We start from the raw sequence: 27,633 nt of genomic DNA, 5'->3' as shown, positions 1-27,633 counted from the left end.
TCCCCAGGCATAGGTCTTTAAGGACTTAGGGGCACTTTCTGTTTGATGACGTCAGGTGGAGTGACGTTATGTACTCTGTAAAGCAATGCGGCGTTAAATTGAAGCCCCCCTCTCTGGTGGTTACCTATGTCGAGAATTCGTCGAACAAGATGAGATGTCGAACCATGCCTATTCGAAACTTTAAAGACACGTCAAGTAATTACTTGTTTTTGTTGTGCCAGCAAAAATGATTTGTTTTAATTTGGCACGCTTTCTTGATAAATTTTTCTATATACTTCTGGATAATATGAGTAGCACATTTCATCAACGAGATTAACCAATAATATAATTATACAAGTTAATTTTTTTTATATTTGTAGAAATTCGATTCAAAAAACATTTTTGTTTGAAATTATTTGTTGCATAAATATGTACAGCTATTATGCCGACCATGCAGCAAATAAAGTTATGCCCGGGGCTTAAAAGCCGGAGCTGAGCATTTTCGCTTGGGCCAGAGCCCGAGCCATTTTACATTTTTATTATTTTTTGTGGAGCTGTAGCCGTTTTTTTTAAAGCTATGCAACTTTTATACACTAGCTCGGAAGAATTTTAAATTGCTTAAATAAAAATTACCAATATTAATAAACAGCATAGTGTGGCAAATGTAACTTAAAATTATTCTGTGTTGAAGCAGCTTTTACTTACCGCTGCGGATCCCGGGCCCCTGGATAATGGATGTGTGTGTAATGTTGCTGAAATCGGATCAATTTTTTTTACGTATTTGGTGGCTACGAAGCCAATGCTGTTTTACTGTGGCTCCCTAGCCCTGGTTATGTCGGCAATATGTATTATCGAAAATAAATTATTTCCTAAAGTACCCTTTAACTTATAAATAAATTTATGCATAACTATAACCGTCTTACTAATGTGTTATAAAAGACCCGACCCGCTTCGCCGAGGATTTAAAAAGCAACCAGAGGCATCGCACACTTCTCGCAGGAGTTTCCCAAATCCAAATCGAAAAAATGCTTCTCATCATTCAAGGCCACATGAAAGGTGAGTAGATTATTAACCCGTTCTATTTTTTTGCCATGTTGCAAACGAGGCTATCATATTTTAGTAGTACAAGCCTTTGTAAATTATTCAAACTTTTCGCGATCCTTTAGGGTTAGGCTATTGATAAATAGAAAACTTCTCGTTGTGTGTGAATGCACGCATTTGTGTGCAGCTTGGGAGCATAGTTTTGCTTTAGTTTGAACATAAAAAAGTCTGCTTAATTAAATGTAAGACCAGTGTGAAATCTCGACCAGTAAAACTACACTGGAATGCAGGATCGCAACGTCCAATCTGAATGATCGGATAAGACTCAACTGCGATATTATCGGTCAGGCAAATAGTTTAGTTTTACCAAGGTGATAAAGTACATCTTCTCCCATCACCAGGCCAATCGCTGAACGATGCAGTGGATGCCGCTAAACGGCAGGTAACCGTCGACCCTGACGAAGATCTAAATAAGCTGGACGAAACAGAGGTAACTTCTATAACTACAAGTGATAGATATTAATGCGATTCATAGGACTTTGGCACAAGTGTAGTTATTTTTATTAATCATTTAAGTCAAGAAATCGTGCAAAAACTATTCCGCAGTTCATGCCTACAAAGTACGTACTATAGACTAGTATAGATGCATATTTTTGTTGTTGACAAGTTTACTAATTTAAAGACCTGTACAATGCCATAAAATAAAGTTCTCCGTTTTGACTATTGTCTTATACCAACCATTTCTATTTTCTTCGATAATTTTGATATTTTAGGGATAATTTTTTTAAGGGATCCTAACAATAAACTTACAAATAATCGCTGTTAACTGTTGTAGGTTGACTACCATTGAGTAAACGTCTTTCTAAAATGCATTTATATTCAACAAATAAATGTAGCTGTTTATTAAATGAATTTAGCCGTTTAACGTATAAAAAATGTATCTAAAAATATTTTACCCATTTTATTCCCTTTTTCTGATTTAACTAATCAGTGTATCCTGTTTTCTAGTTTATTGACATAGTGACTGTAAGTCATTTCATAAAGTATTTCTATATGTAATCCGTTTTCCTTTTTTATATATATTATACAGTTTATAAACCGGGAAAAATAATAAATTACAACACTTATTCTTTGCTGGCAGGTTGACAAAGCCAAGCGCATCATGGACGCCGATTTTGAAACGAAGCGTATATTGCCGACCGACGACAATTTTAAATACGACGTCGAGGTAGGTGATTTGCGAACTTGGTGTGTAATAGGCTTTAGTTGTTCTGTCATCATCCTATATTTTGAATAAAAAAGTGCACATAGCACTTATGTTCCAATGCGACTAACGTACTTGGTCTCAGCACACTAAATTTCCGTTTTGTCACTTTAACTTTATCTTTAAGGTGGACTTTGACCAAGGCGAGCCAATCGAAGCTTCGGGTTGGGATAGCGATTCCGACAATGACGACTTTTAATATGTTGTGGATTATTTCTTGACGCAATACGTATTCTTTAAGTTCAGGTTCTTGTGTAAGCACAAAAGTGTTTGCACTCGTTATTGAGCGCTGAACTTTCAAAACTCCAGGGCGTTTTTTTCTACGCCGTTCCACTTTGCTTATTAATCAGATAAAATGTGAGCCTTTAGCTGTTACCTGTTATCACAACCATTTAACCATTTCGCACCTTAGGCTAAAAAAGTTTCCATTGAAATGGGCAAAACGTAACAATATTTTGCAAAAAAAAGTTTGGGGATTCTATGGCCTACCTATATAGTTATTCAGAAAAGTTTTAATCTCTTTAGGGAAACAGGGCGTCTAAAAACGCACTGCAAACCCACGTTTGGCGCCTATGCATTCGTTGTACAAGACGCTATTTCTGACCTTTTTACACAGCGCATACCTAAATTCTCACTTTTTAAAATTTGCGTCAAGGCTACAGTATTAACAACATTTTTTGTTAATTTTATTAGAGCAAGTCTAGTGACACATATGTTTGTCTGTTAATTGGCTTGTTTTTGTCCTATGTCATATTTGCATAGCGTTTTTTCTAGGGCATTTTTGTCTTCCAGGTGCTACCTTTACTGGTTAGCTCGTACAACAAATCGCAATTGATAGCTGCCTTGTAATCCCAACTACCAGCAAACGAATTCTTTGACATTTTTTAAAATGTTAAGCAAAACTATTTTTTTAGTTTTTATTTCCAGTGTAATATGTTTTAGAATTGGCGTTTATTTTAAATGCAAAACTGTTTTACTTTTTAACGTCATGCTAGCAAAACCTCCCTAACACGATTTATGCGACTTTTTATTTTATGCGATTGATTTTTCGCAGCACTTTGTATTTTGTAAAGGCAACTGCCCGAAGTTGTTTCGTTGATACCTCACTGTAACGAAACATAAACGCGTACGAAGTATACAACATCCATAGATGTGGCCAACGCTGTTTTCGCTGTTTAGTTTTCTAATAAAATAAATTCTATAAGGATACTGGTGTGGTATGTATATGCTGAAGAATCCAAAACATCATACGTGCGACAGCAGAGTGCAAAATACGAAATACCGACATTAAAAATATCACAGGTTGAAATATTTGCATACAAAGGTGTAGGCTAATTTTGTTTTGCCAAGTGATTCACAGAATGTACTCTCCATTCATACCTCATATGTTTGTAAATAGTAGTTATATGAATGCCATCGTCTCTTTATTGTAGGCTTGTTAACCGAAGTTTACCTACAGTTATGTAAGTCAGAACAACTTTTGTTGAGCATATATGTTTGTAGTTTGGAGTATACAGTCCACCATTAATATTATGTGTTGCGTTCTTCGCCGAATCAGGCTCACAATGTGTTTCAAACTTTTACAGCCGGGGCAAATTAGAAAAAAAATCGCGACACCCTTTCTTCAATTCCATAGAATTATAAACAATACATAAATGCAATAATATGACCAGTTATCTAAAATATAGTCTTCATGAAAGTCCAGCATGCTTGCTTACATGCGTGCCTATTTGTAACACGAAAAAGTCAGTGATTGTTGACCCTGTTTTCTATCAATCGTTATTTATGTAATCATTTCGTGCCTTGCACTTATCACAATTGTACGTAGTAATTATATATAACATGCTGTTATCCAGTGTGAAAATATGCAACTCAAGTCCTAAAAGCGCGAAATTATGCCTTGCGATTATCTTGTTTTAAATTGCGTTACTTACAATACAAAGGCCATACGCAAACGGCAAAATAGTCTGGCCACCAGCCTGTTGTGTTATAAAATAGTGATACCTTTAATCGTTTATTTTAGTTGGCTAAATGATTTTAACATGTGTAGGCCTGTTATTAGACAATAAGCATGCCGTAGTATGCACGGAGACCTTGATTTAAATAGATGCCCTTAAACAGGATAAAACCTAAATAAAAATGGAGCATTTCAATTGTTTTACATTAAAATTGCTAAAGTAGTCAACAAACATTGTTTGGAGCTTAACCTTATGCCCCCACGTAGGTCCCCATCGACTGTAGCAGACTGTTCTGACTAAACACAGCCCAAATTGGTCGTGCAAAGTCGCATAACATATTAGCAGTGCAAACATTTGTCCCCTAGACTGCCGATTCTTTTTCTGCTTCTTCTCATAGTTGCGCCCTTGAATGCAATATTCGACACATGTCTTCTATTTTTGGTTTTCTTGCAATGCCAGCCAGGCGTCCCGTAGTTTCACTTCGGTGGGTTTGTCTTTGGGCCAGCCCTTGTGCTGACAGAGCTTCTCCCCGTCGGGCATTTTAGAAAGCGACAGGTCGCCAATGCGTTCCCTCAAGATCCCTAGAAGCAAAGATAAGCGTGTAATGATTCGTGACAGACAGACTGCACCAAATTTCCACAAATATCGGGGAAAACATATTTTCCAAATTACTCAAACAATCAATTTCCTGCCAACATTTTAAAAGAAACTAAACAAAGTACATTGCATACCCAGGATAGAGTATTTATTAGTTTAAAGCTGGTAAAGGAAACTACTGGAGTTGTCCAGGCGATGTAAATTTATTACACCTGCAATACAAGCGCGATTTTGCGAAGGCGCTGTTGAGAAGCGATCGCACAGTGTGACGTCGGCCCTCCGTTTGTTCGTCACAAAGAGAAGTTCACTGTGTGCCAAAAGCGAATATATTGAGCGACCAACTGAACGACAAATCTCGTAAAGAAAACTGTTGTATTTTGGTAGGCCTAATTAAGATATTTAAATGAGCCTGTGCACTCCCAAACTTGAGTTTACCAAACGTTGTTATACTACACTATAACTGTCAGTTTACCTATTCCACGACCGACCTGTAAATGTAACGTCTTCCAGGTGAATAAGAAAGGTGTCCGTCGACATGTAGAACAGGTCGTTGACTACATCTTGTGACATTACAAAGCACCAGCCCACACATGACAATGGGTATCTAAAGTAAAAAAGCAATTGAAAGTTTGTCGGAAGCTAATCTTTGCCTCAAGAAAGGGGCAATTTTATATGGCTACAATTCAAACAAGTGATTTCTAACCTATAAGTCCAACCGTCACTGTTCTGTAGGTGGATATATAGTAATGTACATGTGTGTTGTTCAGTTGAGGCTGAGAGTGGCAAGTTTATCGCATATCGCAATTGTTAAGGTATGAAAATCATAGAAACTTATGAAATCATAGAAACTTTAAAACTGTTAACAGCCTATCGTAGTAAAATTGTTTTTTGATAGCAAGTTTGTGTTTGAAGTGAAGTAAGTGTTAAAAACGTAGAAATGTATTAATGTTTTAAAATTGATTTAATGATTAAAAAACCTAAAAATGATATTTTTTCCAAAACAGACCGACGTGTGCGCACTTATTTCGTTAATGTTGGCTTGTCCGTATGAAAAATTTTACAAAGCTGTCTGTTAATAGATAGAAGTCATCGGATAAACTTACTGGCTCCTGGGGTAGTCCTGCTTGCTCATGGTCCATTTTCCCTCTCGTCTAACCTTTGGTTTAAAAACTTTTGCACAGTGTAGGAGCCTGCAGAAATGAATCGCGCAATAGGTTTATTGTTAGATATATGCTTTTTTGCATGTTATATAAATATATGCAAAAACCAAAACTAATCATAAACTGCATCTAATTGCCAAAATGAACAGGCCTGAAAGAAAATTATTGGGTTACAGGATTGAATAAGTTGTGTCAAGTGGTTTACGTCCAGTTGTTTTCCGATAGCTTGCATAAGGGCTGGCGCATAGGCAGGGCCGGATTAAGGGTACTGTAGCCTAAAGGCTAGAGGAAAAGGGCCAACATTTTTAAACAAGCAACAAAATCCCCCACACATGGCAAACATTGAATCGACTGTACGGTACTGGTAGGCTACTGGTTATATATATATATTTTTATCAGCCATTTAACCTTCAAAAAAATTGAGGGCCGAATGTTTCCAGGGCCTGGTTAATCCGGCACTGCACATAGGTTACGCGGTGCAAATACGTAATGCAAGCCTCTGGAATCACTTTAGAAAACCTAATTTAAATAAAATACGACGCAGTGGCATTATGCTCAAGTTGGATCATACCTATTCGGATTTTGCCCGAGCAGATGTCCCACGATTCCTCTGACGTCGGCAAATACGTCATCGTCCACGTGCATGACGTATCGGGCGTTCGGACAGAAGTAAGTTACCCATTTTAATTGACCTGCAATACGAAACCAGAAACGCGTTAAGACAACGTAAGTGATTTGAAAACGTGCTTCGCATTTTCTTTCTCTCAGACAAGGTCTGTTACTTTGCAGTATATACGACTAAACAATCCCTGTTTTAACTGAAAATGCTATTTATTTGTGTAACTTGGAGTATATAATGTTAAATCAGTCGAGTGAAATTATTAAACCACTGATATTGACAACATATTCGACTTGGATTTTATTTAAGTAAAATGTGCGCAAACTGAAGAAAAGTGCGCAAATTTTCGCGCTCACATTTTTGCGCACATTGTGCAAAAAAACGCCACATACCCTGTTAACCTTTGCACCCACTGTCGGTTAACAAGTTGCGGTAAAGGTCGCTGAAAATATAAACTATAGCGGTTAAATGACATGTAGTGCTACTCTATTAGGGATAGAGCTGATCTTTGTCCCAGCATTAAGCTACCTTGTGTTTTGAGAGTCAGATTTTTGTAGGTCTCGTCAAAATCTTCCATCACTACGTCGCTGTGTTTGTCGAACTCCTTTAGGATTTCGGATTGATGTTTGTGATCGTTTCCTGTACAAGTTTAATAAAGAAATTGCGATAAAAAGTCAGCCTTAACCACGCAGGTCTTTTAGTTGGGTAATATTTTCAATCGTTTGCCAAATAATCTGCAAGCCGTCTTTTTAATTATAGAGGTTTGTTCGGAATATTCCTGGTAAAAATCCTGAAGTGCACCCGATCCGTTAGAAATCAGTGCATTTCCCAGCAAAAAGGTTTACGACAATCAGGGCATCCAATGGCAGAAAAGTCTAGACTTTTAGACCTTGAGGTCCTGGCAATGCACTGATTTGGACCTTTAGGTAAACTCCCGGCGAAAATAAATTAAAAATATTCATTAAAAGTTCAGAAAAGATAACAAAAAATATGAGATAGGATTAATAACACTTGACCCACCTAAACCCTAACGCTAACCCGAATCCTAACCCAAATAATGTGCGTTATTTCAATAATTCTTTAAATGCTGGGGGAAAAAGCCCAAACTCGGATGGTTTCTCGTCCATTGTATTTAAGATTTTTACGTCACAAATTGAGGTATTGGCCTGAAGCGTTATAATTATTAAATTATCGCACATTATTTGGGTTAGGGCGCTGGTTAGCGTTTGGGTTTGGTGGGGTCAAGTATTGTTAAACTTAATCTTCTTATGCACATTTGTTAATGCAAATTAGTGCATTGTCCAAGACCTCAAAGTCTAAAAGTCGGACTTTTTGATCCTTTGAATGCACTGATTGTCGTAGACCTTTTTGCTTAGAACTGCACTGATTTCTGACGGATGGGGTGTGAAGTGATATATTCTAATTTGAATTGTTTGAAGCACTATTTATCATTTATCAACAAACTTTATTGGCCATTACCGACAAAAAAGAGGTACTTGACAGGCTTTCCATGCGGTTTCTGCACCGAACCCCAGGTTTTCCGGATTAAATCTCGTCGTTCGAATTCCCACATTGCGCTCGCTATCGCCACCAAGAGAAACAACTCGGAACCGTCTTGACAGTAAAGATTGGGGTTGGTCATCCACCTTGAAGTGTCAGCGGATAAAACGAACTGGTAAAGATTGACGACGATACGAAAATGAAACATAATCGCTTGTTTTGATTTTACGTGCTACCGGTATAGTGTGACGCATATAATGTATGTTTTGAGTATTTCTATCGGCGTTCCATCTGTCAGTCGGGTATACGCTGGTTATAAAATAAAGTAGAGGACTGAAAACAGCCTCAAAGCAAGCGGCACACCTATAACTGTTTTTTTTGTATCGCGAAAAAAAAATACGCAAAAGTTCGTATTTGAAACAAATAGTTGAGATTGGCAATCCATACGCCGCTTTCAAAAGAGCCATATCTAAACATTGCTTTCCGAACCTTATCCTATAAACCTTAGTTATATAGTTAACACCTTTACTAAAAACATAAAAAAAAATATAAACTACTTGTAATTGTGTTTGGAAATTCCGTTGTGTTTCTTGAAGAAACGTAGCGGTATGACTGAGTCTTTTTTTGGTGAGTTGCTGTACTCGCGGCGTTGCGGCAAAGGGAAAATCCCTTCTCGCATCACATGATTCAACTTTTCCGGTCTTTGCAACGACCTAAAACAACAAAAATGCAAATCTTTGGAGAGAAGACAACCCTTAAAAATCTAGTTAGAAAAAAACTATTTTTTTTTATTTTAGGTTGCAAACTAGCAAAAGTCGTTTTATGGATGATTCAACATTCGTGGATTTAGGTACAGCAAACTTATGATTAAGCATTTTTTTAGTTTGTACCAATATTTGTTTATTCTTATAAATGTTATGTTGTTCTTCATTTAATTTTAGGGGCTTTTTGGCCATAAAGTTTAAAATCAAAAGCTGTTTACATTTGAGGTAGGACCTTAACTGTAGTAAAAAGGTTCAATGTATTGTTATCAGTTTATCTCAAAACATTTATTTTCAGTTTTTAAGTGAGTGTTGTTGTTTTGCTGAAAAGTCTGGTTTACCACCCGCACAATGAGAAACTTCCAGCAGCCTATACTGTGTGATTTGCACATGAATTTGACATTTAAGTTTCTATCATCCCACTGCCTTTCAATACAAAAAAAGCTAGGTTTAAGAAAATATTTTAAAAACTCACCTTGGATAGCCTTGGCTGACGAACAGCAAAATCGCAACAAACGCCAAACAGGTCACGGCTAAGCATCGCCTCTTAGATATGAAGCCAAACTTTCGCCAACTGCAAAACCTCATTCTTTAAGCGCTACATCCCTTTCTTTCCAGCAAATAAATATATATCAATATAAATATATTATGCACTCTTATCTGTTCGTTCCACTTCGATAGAGCCGTTCGAATGCCCTGTGGCGACCTACTATTCCCAAGATAGCCAGGCCGGTAGTTATCACAGTAGAATGCTTGCCAGTCCCGTGGGAACCAGCCTATTTAACAAACAAATTGCCTAAAGATTCTATTTTTTACCCTTTTTCTTGCTTGGATTACCTTTGATATTACTTTCTGTTAGTCCATTGACAATTCTTTGGTCTATACCCCTTAAAAAAAGTTGTGTCACGTTAATAGTGTTGTAGGCCTACCGGTAATTGATATGAATTGACTGAAGTGCACTTTGGGCCGCTTTTCAAATGACCTTTCTTGACTTGACTAAAGTCTTGGGGGATAAAAGGGTTTATTTAAACTTAAGTTACATAAATAATTAGGTGAAATTTAAGTGCTTTATTCATTACATTTCAAAAATTTGGTTTATCTTCGTCGTATTAAATGTAAAATTATTATCTTGGTATTTGTTTCGTTTTGATGTTTACTATGCGAAATATTTTTTAGATAGGAATGTTTCAAAATTGTAAATACAATATTTATTTCGGGAAAACGACTTGACTAATTTGATTTAACTTCTTGTGGCAAGTACTTTGATTGGACCAGGACTTGACTCGCGTAACGAATGACTTGGACTGGTCTTGACCCAAAAATAATAAACCTTAAACAAAGGCCTGCACATTTCAAAATGGTACAAGGGCCGCAACAAGCAATAATACATTTGCGGGCCGCATACTTAAGTTATTATTGTATAACCATTGTAACCAAAAAGTGATGCCTGAAGCGTCTTTTTAGTGTCGTTGCCTGGGTGCTGCCAGCCTGGTTTCGGCCGTTTTTGTATCGTCGTTTTATGGGCGCTGCTGTTTTGGCATCAGATTGTTATAGCCTTTTGGGTTAGAATAGGACAATGGGTGGGATTATGGCTGGAATTACTGGGGGAGTTGGTCATGAAGTTTGGGGTATGACTTGGGGCAGTGTTGTAAACAAGTCATTTTAAAACGATTTGAGTCCCAGTCATGCCATTTGTAAATTAGGAAGTATTTTTGAATAAATAACAAGCCAAGACCCAGTTCAAGTCATCAGTTGCTCACAGTGTTCACTTTTTATTCTTTTAGTAGTCTAACACAACCGCCGGCTTGCCAGCCGAGCATGGTTTCAGAAATTCAGTTGGAGAGCAATTGAGTGCTTTTCAAATTGCCGTTATTGTGATGTTAAAAGTAAATTTGTGAATAATGATCATAGACTTGCCTTTCGCCCCCCCCCCCCCCCCCCCCCCTAAACAAAAAAAGCTAAACAAAAAGAGTTCAAACTTTCTTTGTATTTTTATTATTACGATACCGTTTTTGTGGTTGTTAAAGAAAAACGTAACTCGAAAAAATTAGTGCCTCACCATCTAGGAACCTCACCGCACGTCACTGCCCAAACTCCACCCCTAAGTACATCACTAACTCCCCTAATAATTTCAACACTAACCCATTTTCTAACCTAACCCATTACCCACCAATAACCCCAAACAGGACCAAAAATCCGGTGCCAAAACAGCGGCGCCCTGAAGGCGCCGGTCAGACTAGGGTGTCCAAACGTAGACACCAAAAGGGCCGATGCCAGACTTGCCCCCGATCGTCCCATACCCTCTACACACAGGTTCGGGGGTTATTTTGGCCATTTAGGCCTTCTTCCGATGCAATTAGGCCTTATTCCCAAGAATTTAGGCCTTATTCCGATAAATTTAGGCCTTTTTCCGATGAATTTGGGATTTATTCCGACGAATTTAGGACTTATTCCGACAGATTTAGGTCTTATTCAGACCATTTTGATATTATGCTGTACTGGAATTTGCTGCGTATTTGGCTGTATTATGCCGATGGTCTTAATACTATGGTTTTATAGATTTTAGTGCTTTTGGTATTGTTGCTTTTTAGGTCTTATTGTGTGTTCCCTTATGAGTATCTAAACTAAAACAACACGTTACATTGCCTGGAGACCTTGCGGCAATTTTAAAAGTAAAAAATGGCGGCTTTTTAACCAGACGCGGCCTTTTAACCAGAATTTTAACCAGCAGGGCTAAAGCCCCACACTGGAACTCTTTTTGGTTGATAATTCGACCTAAAATGACCTAAATTAGTTGATAAACACTTGTTTCTATTTGAAGATTTTCTAAACTGCGGATTTTGTTCTCTCATCCGTTAAAGTTTATCGCGACGAGGATTTGGCGGGACTACGATTGCCCACAAACTAATGAATTGAAGAGTAACATTGTACTTATAATATTTTGATTTTTGGCACACAACGGCAATTGCTGTATTTATAAATGCATGGTTCTGGACTACTAGGTACTACTGGTGCACCCAAGACCCAACTGCATTCCATAACTTTTGGTTAACTGATCGGTCTTCTATACTCGTCTCCAAACAAAGTTTCCAATCTGGTGGCAATGGGACGGGTAACACTAATTTACGTAATGATGAATGGTCGGAATAGTCGGAACGCTCACTAATTTACGGAATTGTCGGAATGGAATGAATAGGGCCGAAACTTATTTGATGAATGGTCGGAACGGAATTAACTGTCGGAATAGAATGTATGACGCTGTAGGAGCAGAATGAACTGTCGGAATGAAATGAACGAAGCTGTAGGAACAGAATGAACTGTCGGAATAGAATGAACTGACGGTATGGAATGAACGAAGCTGTAGGAACAGAATGAACTGTCGGAATAGAATGAACTGTCGGAATGAGATGAACGAAGCTTTCCGACAGTTCATTCTGTTCATACAGCTTCATTCATTTCATTCCGAAAGTTCATTCCTAACCCTAAACTAACCCCAACCCTAACAGCTTCGTTCATCTCATTCCGACAGTTCATTCTGTTCCTACAGCTTCGTTCATTTCATTCCGACAGTTCATTCTGTTCCTACAGCTTCGTTCTTTTCATTCCCACAGTTAATTCCCTTCCGACCATTCATCAAATTAGTTTTGGCCCTATTCATTCCATTCCGACAATTCCGACAATTCCGACCATTCCGTAAATTAGTGAGCGTGCCGACAATTCATCATTCCGTAAATTAGTATTACCCCAATGGGACTGGTCTCAGATTGTACAATTTGGTTATGGAAGGGCTATTTGCCCGGCTCACCCGTTAACCGAACTTCAAAATTCGCACTACTGAACAGAATCTGCAAAACTACAATACGATTTATTGCTAAAGTTGTTTACAGTAGTGCAAATTTCGAAAAACTGGATATCGGGTTGCTGAACTTCAGTTTTTGTAGTTCGGTAAATGAAAATGGATCGGTTACTGTACTTTGAATTTTGAAGTTCGTTAACTCGTTGCCAGCAAATAGACTAGACTTCCTTTGAGTTGTGTGCAGGAGAGATCTATGTTGCTTAAATTGCACCCCCTAATAAATTTACTGCTAAAATCCATGTGCCTGTAATAAAGATAAATTTCTGTAAGCCTGGCTTGCTACAAATAAATTCAGCTAAAAATGCTACATGCTGGCCAAACTTTCCAATCTGGGACTGATGCAAAACATTTGCTCAGATGAAATTTATTTAAAGTTCTATGAATTTTGTTTGAGTGTTATAAAATTTAAAGGCTAGCCATAGGGGTTAATAAAAGGAAAACAAAGCATTACTTAATAAAATTTATTAATTGTTTTCCAGATACCACACAAAGCCAAAAAAATTATGTTTTTGTTATATTCAGTCTAGTGGTATTTTTATTGGGTTTGAGTTTTTGAATTTGCAACTTATAAGAAAAATAAAAATTGGTTTCAACTAAAAACAAGTTATTGTGTAACCAAGTCATTACTTATCTGCTCAAGATGCAGTTTAACATATATTAGTTTGTTTATTTGTTTGTGTATGTATATAGTATATATATAATATAATTTTGCCTATTTCGTTAGAGTCCAACCCAACTTGAAAAGAAGTTAAAGAAGGAAAAAACTACTTTCTTTAATAATGCAGTTGATTCTGGTTGGTTGTCGGTGTGCTGCCACATCATTTTCAAAACTTTTGAAAGTGAGTTGCCCGCTGACAAAGTTTCAAAAATCCTTCTACTCAACCAAAAGTGTAAAAGACCAACCTGCCCCATTTTCAAAGTCTAAAACCTACCCAACAAGCTTCCAACTGGACAAAACTGTTGGCATCCCGAAAAGATTAAGAAAAAAGAAACCATTTCGAAATGGCTTTATTGCCTTTGGAGTTCCTTTTTTGGCCATTTCTTTTGTGTTCTACATATTTTTTCTAAGTGATTACAATTTAACTATCGAAAAGAAATTGCAACATTCCTTGCCGGGCTACACAGAATACATGCAACAAGCATCAGGCGACTACACTAGCAGAATCGAAGCCCTTGAAGCCAAGCAAAGACTAAAGGAGCAAAGCAAATAGAATAAAAGGCCATATCCTAACAGTTTAAAAATGTTGCTTTATTACAAATTTTTATATAGGTTTAAAAAATTGTCAATGCTTTGTGGTCTTATTTTACCAATTAAAAAATGTGAAATCATGATATGGTTTATTTATTATAAAATTTAGCATTTGCTTTTGCTGCATAATGCAATGGCTATTGTGTTTACGACTGTGAGTTATAAACTTTTTCTTCTTGCTTAGATTATTGTTGTTTACAATCATGAACTAATGCAAATGTAATTCTGTGTGAATCAATTTTTTGATAAATTGTACAAGTAGTTCATAATGGAACAAGGTGCTTGGATTCCATTCAAAGAGCTGTGGAATGTTACTCAGGAATTTGCCCTGCATCACACCCCAGCATCTTTCCACAAACTGAAGATCCTACTAAGAAGGCACAAACCAGAGTTTGTTTCACTTCTAAAAAATGTGGTAAGCGTTTTATTAAAACAATCCCAAACCAGAGTAAAGTAGTTAGTTCAGGTGATGTGATGTATGAACTGCAGCATTTCCTATAATAATTTTTTTTTTAAGTTTCATGAATTTAATTAAGATAAATGCTTTTTATTTTCAAATTTTTATAAATATTTTTAAGGTAACGCAAAATAACACCTAAAAAGCAACAATATATTCCTCAAGCAGAATTTTTTTTTTTAATTATGTTTTAAACCTGCCGTTAATTTTCACCCTGTTTTTTGTTAAATTTATAATAATAATATATAGGAACACTAAACTAATATATATTTTTTTAAGTTACCAAGCAACGAGCACAGAGAAAAAGTAAAAAAGGCTACAACGGTTGGACTTACTATTGAGAAAGAACCTGGAAATGCAAAAGTAGTTGAGCAGTCTCTGATAGATGAGGCGATTATTCTTAGTGACATTTTCAAGTTAAATGAATTAGCCTGTGTTGATCTTCTACAAGCAGGTAAGCGTACTATGCCTCAAAAAAGTAAGTAATTTTTGTTACAAATCCAATTTAAATCCCGTGATTATTACAAAACAAATAAAAATGTAAAATTTTAAGTTAAATTAAACATCAAAATACATTCACTACCTACACCAGTGTTGCAAACAAGTCGTTTGAAAATAAGTCCCGCTAACGTCACTTGCAAAACACTTTGTTAAGTCATTTTTAACAAAATCAAGTCAAGTTTCTGTCAAAGTCACAATCAAAACCATTGCAATAGCAAGTGAAATCCAACTTACATCATTGGCATCAAAAATAAGTTACATTAAATGTGTAAATATTCAATTCTGCCAAACATTTTTTATGGCAAACATTAAAAATGCAATGGATGCCAGGTACATATTTTTACATTAAGTAATTGATGTAATAACCCAATTTTACTTTTATTCAAAATAAAGTGCCATAATTTACAAAATCAACAAAGCCAGGGCAACCCAAGTTTAGGTATAATACTATTATATATAGTGAAGATCCATTAGTTTTATTCTCATTGTAATTTTATAAGAAATTATAAGCTTTTAGGTTTATAAACTACAAAAGTGCTTTTCTCCCTTTAAGTTTATTTCAATACCAGTATTTGACCAGCAACTTCAGTCGTTTTTTTATTTGATCGTTGCTGCCAATATGACTTTTAAGTAATTTTGTTGTTTAGAAGGAACTGCCATATTTTTTTCATTGGCAGAAATGTTATAGTTCTTATACTTTTGCTTTAAGATTCACTGTTTTACAATTCCACCTGGATAAAATGTAAATAACACAAATATGTTTTCATGGTTACATATTACTATGAAATGTTTTTTAGTGTGATTGTTTGTTTTTAAGATTATTTTATTGATTTACTCATGGTTTTTTGTTTTGTAGGTGAGCAGCAAGTGCCGAACTATCCTAACTACTCTCGTGGCCTAGTTGCAGTACTTCTGTATTGGGACGGCAGAAGAAATCTGGTTAATGTCCTCCGAACCTTGATACAGTGCAGAAAGGGTAGAGCATGGACCCTGGGTTTGTCGTAAGTCATTTTAACACAGAAAAAAAAAGCACTCTTTAGAAAAAAAACACTACTTCAGTGTTGTTCTACCTCAAAGAAATCTACAGTATATTCCTTTACCTACAGTATTTCCTTTACCCCTGTTTAGACCAGGGCTTGCTAACTTTTTTGCTTTGAACCTTAGACTTAGACATTGTTTTCCTTGCTTTAAGGGAGGAAGCTTCAACTTTTGCTACAGCATTTACAGATGACCTCTTAAAAAGTGGAATGACCAAGAAGATTTTAGCACTTCTTACCGATATTGAGGTGGAAGCTGAACTTGAAAAGCTAAGTCAGCAGAGAGGGCTTGGTGATGCCAAGCACAGAAAACAGGTTTGTATTTATCAACAAATTTATTCTTATTTTATTTTTAATTGTTGAATCTAAATGAAAATAAATAAAACTCAGTATATGCCATTCATAATTGGTGTTGTAAGGCCAAGGTTTTATTTGAGAGTTCAGGTCAGCAAATTCATTGCTTCAATAATTACAAAACCTTTTAACTTATTTTTCTAAATTGGCGGATATTAGGTTTTTAGTTATTTTATTGCTTTACCTTTGTATGCTTTTATAGATCCGTGATCTTATATCTGACATAAGGCAGTGTCTGGCTGAATGCCTTTTCTACTTTGGAGGCCAGTCTGGACTACCAGCTAACGATGTTGTGGACATAATACATCATTTGCAAAAGACAACAGATTCTGAGGCAGATGGAAAATTGTCGTCAGCCACCATGGCACTGCTGTTTAGTGTTCTGTATTCATTTAATTTACCCTGTGATTGTCAATCTGAAAGTGATGAAAAAAGTAAGATTTCATGTGGTATTTTTTACAAGGAGTTAAAAATACTGGGTGATTGTATACAGAGAAATATAATTTTGTTTTTAGGTATTGAAGATCTTTTAGGTCATCCACTGTTATCTGACGCAAAGTTTTTACCGATGATGCAAAAGGTTCTGCTTCAGGAAGGGTAAACATTTTTTTATTATCAAATATATTTTGGGATAAAAATGAATAAAATGAATTTGTATAATAAGTAGAGATAGACTGATATATATCGGTATCGGTAAATGTAAGCCGATACTTTGGCCGGTATTTTAGTACAAAAATAAGATATAACTTATCCATGTTTAATCAAAAAATTTCGGGTTTAGCATCACACAAAGTTAATATGCAAAATAATAGTTTGATATCTAATAAAGGTATATAAACTAAATGTTATTTGGATTTTATTTTCAATTAATTCAAGTTTTGAATATTTCCCAGGTATATAAAAATATTGAAGTAAATAGAATTAAAAAAATATATATATAAAAAAATCTGTTCAAAAAAGTGATACCAGTCAATCTCTAATATTAAGCAAGCCATGTCTGTTTATATATAAAACATTTAAAGCTTTGTGATGACTTTGTTTTTTAAATTTTGTGTTTTTTTTCAATAAGCCCTTCATCGGTTTGGAAGGTTCCTGGCCTGAGAGCTTGTCTGAAGTTTGGCTGGTCAATATGCCTTCGGAATGTGTCCCAGGTTCCCTCGGCCATTTTCACTGGCTCCAGTGTTCCACAGCCAAATGCTGATATCTTGGAACAAGATGAGAATGTTTTGGAAGCATCATTGGCCGAACGGGTTTTCTTGTTTATCAAGGTTTGTTTCTATTTTTTTTTCTAACAATTTGTTTCAGGCACTCAGAGAATTGAATGAAATTGGAGAAATGAAATAAATTTTGCAGCAGTTTGCATTGTTGTATCAGCTTGTTTGTTTTCTGTTTCTTCCCTAGTAAATGGCTTATATTATGTTGGACATATGTTTTTATACTTTTAGCTTAATGTATATTTTTGTTGCTATTTTTCTTTAGGACAGTATTGTTTCCTGGTCAGGATTTCATGCGGAAGAGTTTTATGTCAGACGACTGCATGGACTTATTACTGATCTAATTGTTAACATGCCTCTTAAGGTACCAAGTTTAATCCAACATAAAAATAGTAAATTGAGACAAATTCTTTATTGTACAAATTTCTTTATTATAGAAACTGTCTAAAATAAACTGACTAGTTTAAAAAACAAAAAATAGATACATACTTTTTTAATAATTAAGAAATTTAAATTAAACTGGTAAAGCCATCCTTGGTGTGCAGTGTGCACTATTTTCTTTGTAAGCAAATTACTTTTTTTTTTAGATTAAAGACATGCGTAACCATGGTGATGAGGTTGCAAGAATAGTCATGCTTCACTTAGTCGAAGGGGAAGACCCTCCCCCAGAACTAAGAAAAGATTTTGAGCAGGTAAAAACTTGCAATTAACCAACTAAGTAACACAACCATAATATATCAACAAATATATTATGTTATTAAAAATACTTCTTCCGGTGAAGTCTTCCAGTGAAGAATGAAAAACTGTTGCTCTCAATATTGTGCTTATTTTATGTTTTTGATTGTTTTATGCGAAAATGCATGAATTAATTTCATAACATAACCTTAATGGCCTGTTTTTTTCAATTGCACATCCTATAATAAAAAATACAGCAATATTAATTGAGTTTTGTTGTAGAAATTATGACTTGCCATGATTTGATCTGTTTAAATTGACAACCTTACTTATTGCTAACTTGCCCTGTTTAGTTGTTGCAGCTGGTTACCTGCCTATACAACAAGGATCCCCTGGACCTGCAACTTGCTTCTGAGTTTTGGTGTCCTAATAACGATAGCAGCATTCCAACGGATGGGGGCACCTACATTATTTCTCCAAGCAAAATGCACCAGAGGATTTCGCACAAACAGGTATTCTCAACTCCAAATACTTTAGCTGCATGGTTGTTTGTGTGTTATTGAAGTATATTGTTCAATCACCTTAATTGTCTTGAAAAGGTTACGGTAAATACACAGTACTACAGTACATTACATTTAACATGCCAAAATTCATTGCTTTTTTTCTTGCCAAAATCGCATTTGTGTACGGTATAATAATTATCAAATAATTAAAAAAAACTTCGTAGAATGTATAGTATTACTTTTAAATTGACAAAAAATACTTTAGAAAGTGCCTGACCAGCCACTGCCAATCCACGTATTAAGATTTATGGGCTTAAAGACGACCAGACATGTTAAAGTCTTGTTTGCTGGTTGCTCTTGCCGCGGCTTTGCCGTTTGGAAAAAGCCCCAAAATATGTTTGAGACTTGCCGACATGGACCACAAAGCATACTGGTCAATGAGCGATTATCTCACACATGCAATGCCGGGATGATGGGTGCATACACTTGACTGGCATATATATCCTGTATTAGTTTACGTCTGAAGGCTTTGTCCTGATGATGATAACACTAAACACAGATTATTTTTGCGACCTGCTGTAATAAACTTTTATTAATTTTATAAACTGTCTAACGATATAAAGATTTGAATGCGACATAGCCAAACAGACCAGAAAATAATTCATCAATCCTGTAATGCCCCGTTTTTGCTTTACATTGTCAGATCGCCTTGTTTAAGTTCATCCGCCAGTCGGGCGATCTGCTGCCGCCTCTTCTTTACATTCCCTACCTCCGCATGCTGGCCGCGCTGGCGACAGGCGCCAGAAGTGCTAGGGTGGCCTTTGAGATGCTCAAATCGAACAGTTCAAACACAAGTAAGTGGCGGCATCTTATGCAGTTATAAATAGCTACGGAGCCGCAGTTAAACTCCACGGGCTCCGGCTCCATTAAACACCTAACCATTGGCTCTGGCTCCAGCTCCGGAACCAACAAACACATATCCCATAACGCCGACTTAAGCTCTAGCTTCCTATTGGTTTTATTAAAGTTGTTATAGAACGGGCTAGGTTAAGTTACCTTTGTCACACTAAACTGTTTAGTAATTTTCATGTGAGCAATTTAATTTTTTTTTCGAGTTGGAGCAGATGAAAACACCCATAAATAGCGCCAGTTCCGGTTCCATACAAAAAGGGCTCTGGCTCAAGCAAAAATGCTTGGCTCTGGAGCTCAGGGTTCTAGCTCTGGTTCCCCAGCCATGGTTATAGTATAATGATACGTTTTACCTGACTTTTTTGTGTTGCTAAGTACACACAAGCAAAGAAGGATCTTGAGAATTTAAATATAACGTGTACAATAGGCACAATACCAATATGAGATTGCGAACCATAGAAATACGTCACTAAAGTTACTTGGCAAACGTATTAAAATATGTATTTACCGCATTAATGTACATTTTAGATGGCAACGGCGAAAACAGTACCGTATCATGGGACCATTTCTTCATGTCTTGCCAAAGGTATTATACCAATTTGCGGCAAGACCGACCGACACAAGATCCAAGTAATCCGTTTGCAATACAACAGCCTTTTGTTGCACAGGTATCTTTTTGCTGTAAATATATTAATATCACTTAATGATTTTCCGGTTCTTGTAAACGTGTTTCAACTGAGCCATTTTAACCTAAGGCAAAGGTAGTCAGCTGGTGGGTCGTTTCAATTTTCCAAGGGCGTCGCATAGCGATTATTACAAAAAAATGCTTCTAAGTACGAATTTAGTAAAAATCAGTAAACTTCCTAATTCTGGTTGCGTCACAAGTCCAACAAACTTTTTCAAAGGCGTCGCAAGAAAGTCTGAGAACAACTGAGTTAAGGTTTACGAAAAGTTCGGTAAAGAGAAGAACTTTTGATTGAAATTTGTAAATGGTAAATGGATAATCGGGGCTCACGACAAGTAATTGCGCTGACCGTGAATACGATCACAGTACCATTAGGATACAGCGGCCAGCAGATTATTTTACTTGTAACTACACACAAAGTGTGTGTTACTTAGTCGGCCGTGTTTTTAAATCTTACCAAAAGATATGGTCGAGCTGCTTTTCGAATCCATAGGATGGCATTTCTAGCGAGCTGGGGCTTTCTTTTACAAACCTAAAAATCGTTTTTTGGTTTCCAATTAATTTACGTTGGTTTCTTTTTAGGCTTCTCAGGCACGTTCCATCACCCCACAAGAAGTGGAAGGCTTGAGGGCTGTCATGAAACTCATCGCTAAGATTATGCAATATGTAAGTGTCCTTGTTAGTGGAAAAGCCATGAAATAACTGCCTAAATTTAACAGGTTTAAAAGTACTATGATTTGTTTAAAAAACCTCAAAAATTGAACAATAGCCTTTCGATTTTCAGCCGAACAAAGTATGTCTCAATTCAGAGCATATAGTGATCTTTGCATGTCTTTATAGGCGCCGAACTTCATATATATATTTTCAGAGCGTGTTTTGGGCGATTTTAGAATGCTTACTAATCACAAACAAAACGTAACAGCTGTTGGGAGAACGATTTTGCGCTTCCCCATATTATAATTGAAATATGTGTGCTGTGTATCTTATAAGTTTGTCATAAGTTCGTAACATATTGTTCTTTAGCTTAATACCAAATTCTCCCGCTGCACGAATATTTATTTAAAACAGCCAATTGTCACGACGTTTCAAAAATCTTGATAACAAAGTTGGAATTTCCACACAAGTTCCAGTTTTGATGCCCTGCAAGAAATCCTGGGTGTCTGAAAACGCTCTGCACACCCAATACATATCTCTTGTTTAATTATATTGTTAAGTTTTTTGTTTGTGTAACCTCTCTACTGCTGTCAGAATAAAGCGCGAAGCATATACCATTAATTGCTTGGTGTTAGTTTTATTTGATCTGCAATGTTCAAGTAATAGAAAGGAACTTTGCGGAAACTACCTCACAAATTTCATTTTCGAAACTTCGCATTCGGCTAGCTTCCTCGTAATCAACGGTAGTCTAACCACAGGACGACATCGCCTGTATTACGCTGTACGAACATTCGCGCTGGTCGGCGTGCGCGGTTCTCTTCGGCCTGCTGCAGTGTCCCATCCCCGTCGCACTCAAGGGCGACATCCTCGACGTGCTTACGCAGCTTTCGCGCATTCCCGACGTGGCTTTGGGCGTGCTCCAGGGACTCGAAAGTGCCCAGTTCCTTCGGACGGCGCCCGACACCTGGAGAACACCGGGTGAGCGAGCTTGTATAAGCCGGAACAGGCCCTTCTCTCATTGAGAGTAATCATAATGTCAAGTCACCTGATGGTACAGTACACTTATTCCTACTGTACTAAGTGGGTTGTCACAAAGTCTTTGAATCTTTAAAAATCTTTGAATTGATTTCTTTATGTTTCATGAATTATATTAATAAAAAACGTCGAGCCATCAAACTTTAGGTCTTCAAAAACCAACTTTATTTGAAAATTCTTTGAACGTCTTTGACTTTTTTATAAATTTGTATGGTAACCACAACTTATTTGAATTAGTTGTACTTGTTTAAAAATATAAACCGCCTGTAAAACAGTTTAAGAACTACTTAAGGTGTTAGGGCAAAGTAACATAATAATTTACCTGTGTACAGTGTACTAAGGGTATAGTAAAATCCCCCAAAATAATTGCCAAAACAAAATAAATCAGCTCATTTTATTTTAGAAGGAATTTTTAAATAATAAATTTCTGTTTTTAAGTTGTTTTTTTCAGACCCCAATAGGTAACCTGTAACAAGTACAGCATTATATCCGATCTTATAACTGCTAATTATTACCAGGAGCCGCCACAAAATCCGTCGGAATTCTCTCCGAACTGGAAGAGATCGAGTCACGTGACGAGGAGTTCCCGATGTCGCAGGGATTTCTCAAACTGCTCTGCACCTTGGTAGAATCCGGAGCCAACCTTTCTGTGTAAGTCTTTAGTTTGTCGTGCACAAATATATTTTTTCTCATGCTCACTGCAGGGTGAATATTGAAAAATATGGGTCCGACAATTACGAAAGAGCACTTGCCAAAATGTCTTCATTCTGTCCGCCAGTTTTTGTTTTACCTAAAATTGTTTTTCTCCAATTATTAAACCTTAACATAGTTCTCCCTATCATCAGCCTTGATGATTTACCAGACAATTCAATGCGTAAGACTTTTTACCATGTGCAATGCGCTCAAAATGTTTAAATCGTTGTTGTAGTTACGAAATTGTGTATCGTAAGCGATTTACACAACAATTGGCCTTCAGTCGTTTGACTCGGACCTCAAAATCATTTGTGTTTTTTTTTTAATGCAAGCAAATAAATGCCTATATTACTGTGGCTAAGGGCTTGCAACAACTTCAGTTATATTCAGTTATAAAATATTTGGGTTAAAAATTAAGATCAGGCCGACCATACTTTTGCAAAACATGAAGTATCTGCATTGGAATAAAATACTAAGTGCGACAACACTAGATAATTTTTGCTAGAAAAATGCACCTACCTTGTTTTTTATTAAATATTACACTAATCCGTTTTGGCATATTACTAAAGAAAATTCTTAATCCTTGTTTTTAGATTGGGCGAAGGGACGCGCTCCCCTGGATTCGGCCCCTATCTCAGTTTTGCCGTCGAATCGGTTTTCCTCAAAGCCCCTTCGCGCGCTTATGCGAGGCCTGAAGAAAAGTGGAGTGTAAGTACTAGACAAGTTGGGCAATGTGCATTCTGGCATGGCCATTGTTATTTACAGAACCATTTCTTAATACATATCGGTGATGTCAATAAAATTTTAAGCAAGTAAAGTTGTTTTTGTTATTAAAATAGAATAACCGTATTGTACGTAAATAAATAATGGTTCCCTTTCGAATAACTGAAATGTATTTAGACCTGTGTTGGAATATTTACGTCGCTGTCATATAACTTGTGCCCGTACACTTTTTGGCGTTGCTTACCGTAGTTAGACACAGGTTTCACACCCCTGTTATACATTATTCACTTAAAAATCAAAAAAATAACTTAAAGAATGTAGAAAAAGTAGAAATGTGGTTGGCCGTTACTCCATTCCCGTTACCTAAAAGTGTATCGATTTTTGCAGATATTCTTATTAAAAAAAGGGTTCATTCAAAACCAGAAAAAATTAAACAATAATAGTTTGACCGTGTCCACGCAAATCTAATTTTTTTTTTCTTGTACTCCAGGTGGCCTCATGCTGCCTTCAGCTGTTCAATAGCGTTCTGCTGCAGTACCAACCTCACCCTGAGCACTTTATCTCGACCAAGTCCGATATGTCCCTAATGGGCCGCAGTCACGTGACCCAGCATTCGAGCTTCACGCATGACAGCACGTTGCGCACCGGTCCCTCCGCTCACGAAAGCGGAAAAGTACCCGGATTTTCGCTGCTTCTTTACCTTTATAACGAGGGCAACTTCTTTAAAACGGCAAGTTCTATGAAGTACAGATGTGGTCGGTAGCGTTGGGACGCTGCTATAGGATAGCAAAGTCATCCCTGAATATCAGTAAACCATTGTTGTTGTTTTTTTAGGATAGGATATGATTTTATTTGGAACATCAAAATAAAACTGAAAATCGGCAAAAATCAAAATGTTGGGCAATATTTGACATTACCAGGGTTGCTATAAAAACGATTTTCAAGTTTGGTTTGCTATAAAACGTTTCACTTTTTTTCCGTATTGAGTTTTTTGTGGGTCTTTCTAAGTAACTACTTTGAGACGGCAAACAATTTTGTTTTCAGTTTCTGTCGAATATTCGAACATTACTAGTTTTGATTGAATGTATTCTACCCCCTATTGTAAGTATTTTTTGTCAGTTAACACCAAATTATGGCGCTATGCAGGTGATGCACATTGTCACGGAGTGCATCGCTTACTTGGACAAGTACGCCGTCAAGAAGTCGATCGAAGAATCCTTGGTGGAAGCCACTTCACTCGCAATGCAGCTGCTTTTCAACGCTTTACAACTTCAGGTAAAACGCAGTACATCGTTCTGCACTCTTACCTGTTGCAATATCTAGTTGTCTGAATCAGTGGAAATAACAGTACTACCTGTTGTTATGCAAATACACTACACCATTCGCCCAACATGTAACGATCATTTCTCAGGCCCGGATTTGTAGCTGAATTTATTAAACATGTGCGAAAAAGCTTTTTGCCACAATCTGCGATTTTTTTGTTGCAGGACGCTTTCCTAACTTGTATGCGCGAGAGTGGAAAACCACTGTTGATCACCAGCCTCGACAAGCTACTACTTGGCGCTAACTCCAAATCGGGCAAGGCCGACTACATGGTGTGCATTGCGAGGTCAGCTGCTCTCCACCAACCTTGATAAACATGACAATAGCTTCTTCATAATGTCTTCTGGGTTCACCCAAGGACTATAGTCGATTTATATCTACAACGGAATAAATCTATGATTTCACAGTAACAACACCAACTGTTAGTTACCACATAATAAAACCAATGTATACAATTAGATCCAAACTCATAGGAGTAAATCCTAAACCTGGCGAAACAACCCCTAAATACCAAAAGTAAATCTAAAACCATCGGAATTAGGTTCGAGCGATTGGGCGCGGCTGGTTGTAGTTTAATTATGCGTTTATGAGCCGCTGATTTTGCAAGTTTGGGGTATGGGAATGGTTTGGGTTAAAAGTTGAGTTATAGACGTGGTAATTGTTGTATTGATTAGGCAGTGGTGCGGTTTGGGGATAGGCAAAATGATTCTGACTGGTTTAGATCTGTTTCCGCCTTTATTTTTGTCTCGAATTTGGTTTCATTCCGCATGTAATGGCATTACAATGTCAATCCTATTGCTGGAATCATGTTTTCTTTAACTAGCAACGCCACCTGGTGAATAAATAATGGTATGGGCCATGAGGTATTTACCTTCCAAAAACGCGAGTTTCCCCATTAAATAGTAACTGAGCAAAAATATACCAAGCCTGTATAATTACACTATGTTCTTATGGCCTTGAAATTTCTGCTTTCGAAATGCCATTAAGCTTTCTGCTTAATTCTTACCTTTCGACACATTTCGAAAACTTTCTACGTCCTACACCTATCCGGTTTTTTACCAAGCCAGCCTTCAACCAAACAAAATTATTACCATTTCAGGTTCCTGATTCACAACGCCACCCACAGCCAGTTGTGCCTGCTCGCCGCCAAGATCATCTCCTGGCTCTGTCTCTCTTCCGTCGCCACGCAACGCGAGGTTGTCATGACAATGGTGAACTCGTGCGCACTGGCCACGCGCAGGAAGATACTGCACGGATTTGTCGAGGTGCTCGACTCGCCTTGTGTCGAATCAGAAGAAGGTTGGTTGCTGGTGGAAAACATATATGTTATTTGGCTCGAAATAGATATTGTGTTGTCCCAGTGTTTAGCAACCTTTTTTGGCTTGCGTCACCATACAGAAATTATAAATAGTTCGCGACACCCTTGCTCGTATTTTTATTGAGTCGTTAACTGTACATTACAATAAACGAGTTTGAAACAGCACATAAACAGTGCAACAAGGTTAAATTTTTTTTATTTTTTTTACTTTCATCGTACACAAAAATTGTATATGGAAGCTTACCGATTAAGGAAAATTGGAATCCTAAATAATTTTAAGTATCTCTTTGTACACTTAATGGTTAAAAATGCCACCCTAAGGTGCCGCGGCACCCAGGTTGAGAAACACTGTGTTGGCCCAAGAATTCAACTGGATGTTTATGGCAGCGTTTTTTTAGAGTTTTCTTAACTGGAGAAATACAGATATTTTTGCCGGCCTTAATTTTCACACAGTTAAATCTGCAAACTTTGTGTAGTATTTTGTCATAATTGCTTTTTAGTCATGCGATTTGTCCTGCATGTCATTTTTGCGATATTAAATTAAATTTTTATTGTTTACAATTTAAAACTCGTGTTGATACTTGCCATAAAACTTTTCTCTCCTTGTTTATCGCTAATGGAAAATACATTGAACCTGGTTAAAAAAATGTTTATTTTTTTTCATTAAAGATCAAAAGAACCACAAAGGGCAAACAACGTGTAAACAACTTTTTAAAACACATTAAACTGCATTTTTGTGAAAAAAGCATTTATCAGTTCCGTTAAAGACCCGAAATATAAACAATATAAATAGTAGCATTACTACATTTTCACCATATTTTCGTTAAAGATGCGTCAAGCCACCTGAGCCAGTGTCGCCTCTCCCTGCTTCGTCTTCTCGTTTACTGCGTCGACCTTCCCAGCCCGAACCTCAGTCAGTTCTTGCTGGGCTTTGACATCGCCAAACCAACTTCTGCTGCCAGCTTGCAGGTTTTTGCTTCTTTTTATTCGGACCGATCGCCTAAAATCGTAGCTGACATGTTTGCGTAAGATTACTATTGCAAGAGACTAAATGTTGGGTTGGTGATCCAATCGGCCTGCATAACCTAACAACCTAATCGAAGTTAAAAAAACATAATGGATGTGATCAGAGATAGACCGATGTATCGGTTTAGCGATAATATCGGCCGATATTTGGCTTGTACCGACATATCGGTATCAGTAAATGTAGGCCGATACTTTGGCCATTTTTTTTGTTACGTAAATATGATATAGTTTTTCCAACTTAAAAATTGGGTTTTAGTGCCAAGTTAATATGCAAAATATTAGTTTAATATTAATAATGGTATATAAACTAAAACGTTAGCTGGATTATTTTTATTTAATCCAAGTTCTAAACAAGTCTCAGGTATATAAAAAGAATCGATATGCGGTATCGGTTGACAAAATTGTAAAAAATCGGGTATCGGTATAGGTCCAAAAAAGTTATATCGGTCGATCTCTAGATTTGGTAGTGAATTCGTTTTTTTACTTAATAACGCTGTAATGGCATACCAGCTATGGTATTAAAAAAATATCTTTTTAAATCC

General features: G+C 36.7%; 3 protein-coding genes across 3 annotated transcripts in view; 2 read left to right on the top strand and 1 right to left on the bottom strand.

Moving 5' to 3' along the window:
* Window positions 1–44: 44 nt before the first annotated feature.
* Window positions 45–3,464, top strand: LOC146145216 (centrosomal protein of 19 kDa-like). Its single transcript, XM_083389630.1, has 5 exons — window positions 45–195; window positions 919–1,035; window positions 1,422–1,510; window positions 2,162–2,248; window positions 2,412–3,464. Exons 1-5 carry the CDS (start codon window positions 69–71, stop codon window positions 2,481–2,483), a joined length of 492 nt encoding a protein of 163 aa, XP_083245756.1. The 5' UTR covers window positions 45–68; the 3' UTR covers window positions 2,484–3,464.
* LOC146145215 (beta-1,3-galactosyltransferase 5-like) lies at window positions 3,344–9,467 on the bottom strand. Its single transcript, XM_083390506.1, has 8 exons — window positions 9,355–9,467; window positions 8,676–8,831; window positions 8,098–8,264; window positions 7,147–7,257; window positions 6,571–6,691; window positions 5,943–6,029; window positions 5,328–5,443; window positions 3,344–4,823 (listed from the first exon to the last, which is right to left on the bottom strand). The coding sequence occupies exons 1-8, from the start codon at window positions 9,465–9,467 to the stop codon at window positions 4,675–4,677; spliced, it is 1,020 nt and encodes a 339-aa protein (XP_083246632.1). The 3' UTR covers window positions 3,344–4,674.
* Window positions 9,468–14,173: 4,706 nt separating this feature from the next.
* Window positions 14,174–27,633, top strand: part of LOC146145214 (nuclear pore complex protein Nup205-like) — a 33,096-nt gene continuing 19,636 nt past the window's right edge. Inside the window, exons 1-21 of the mRNA XM_083390785.1 lie at window positions 14,174–14,399; window positions 14,721–14,895; window positions 15,799–15,943; window positions 16,135–16,294; window positions 16,536–16,767; window positions 16,849–16,930; window positions 17,403–17,601; window positions 17,813–17,911; window positions 18,135–18,239; window positions 18,576–18,734; window positions 19,429–19,579; window positions 20,163–20,302; window positions 20,902–20,985; window positions 21,732–21,951; window positions 22,527–22,659; window positions 23,295–23,409; window positions 23,915–24,154; window positions 24,571–24,699; window positions 24,912–25,033; window positions 25,847–26,046; window positions 26,895–27,034. Of these exons, the coding sequence (XP_083246911.1) occupies window positions 14,253–14,399; window positions 14,721–14,895; window positions 15,799–15,943; window positions 16,135–16,294; window positions 16,536–16,767; window positions 16,849–16,930; window positions 17,403–17,601; window positions 17,813–17,911; window positions 18,135–18,239; window positions 18,576–18,734; window positions 19,429–19,579; window positions 20,163–20,302; window positions 20,902–20,985; window positions 21,732–21,951; window positions 22,527–22,659; window positions 23,295–23,409; window positions 23,915–24,154; window positions 24,571–24,699; window positions 24,912–25,033; window positions 25,847–26,046; window positions 26,895–27,034 (3,177 nt within the window). The 5' untranslated portion in view covers window positions 14,174–14,252. The remainder of the gene's footprint in view (window positions 14,400–14,720; window positions 14,896–15,798; window positions 15,944–16,134; window positions 16,295–16,535; window positions 16,768–16,848; window positions 16,931–17,402; window positions 17,602–17,812; window positions 17,912–18,134; window positions 18,240–18,575; window positions 18,735–19,428; window positions 19,580–20,162; window positions 20,303–20,901; window positions 20,986–21,731; window positions 21,952–22,526; window positions 22,660–23,294; window positions 23,410–23,914; window positions 24,155–24,570; window positions 24,700–24,911; window positions 25,034–25,846; window positions 26,047–26,894; window positions 27,035–27,633) is intronic.

Source organism: Ascidiella aspersa, chromosome 5 (assembly GCF_963924565.1).
Source record: "Ascidiella aspersa chromosome 5, kaAscAspe10.2, whole genome shotgun sequence".
In the NCBI taxonomy this organism is placed as follows: Eukaryota; Metazoa; Chordata; class Ascidiacea; order Phlebobranchia; family Ascidiidae; genus Ascidiella; species Ascidiella aspersa.
Note: the sequence above shows the minus strand (reverse complement) of the source record. Positions and strands in the feature narration are given on the sequence as shown.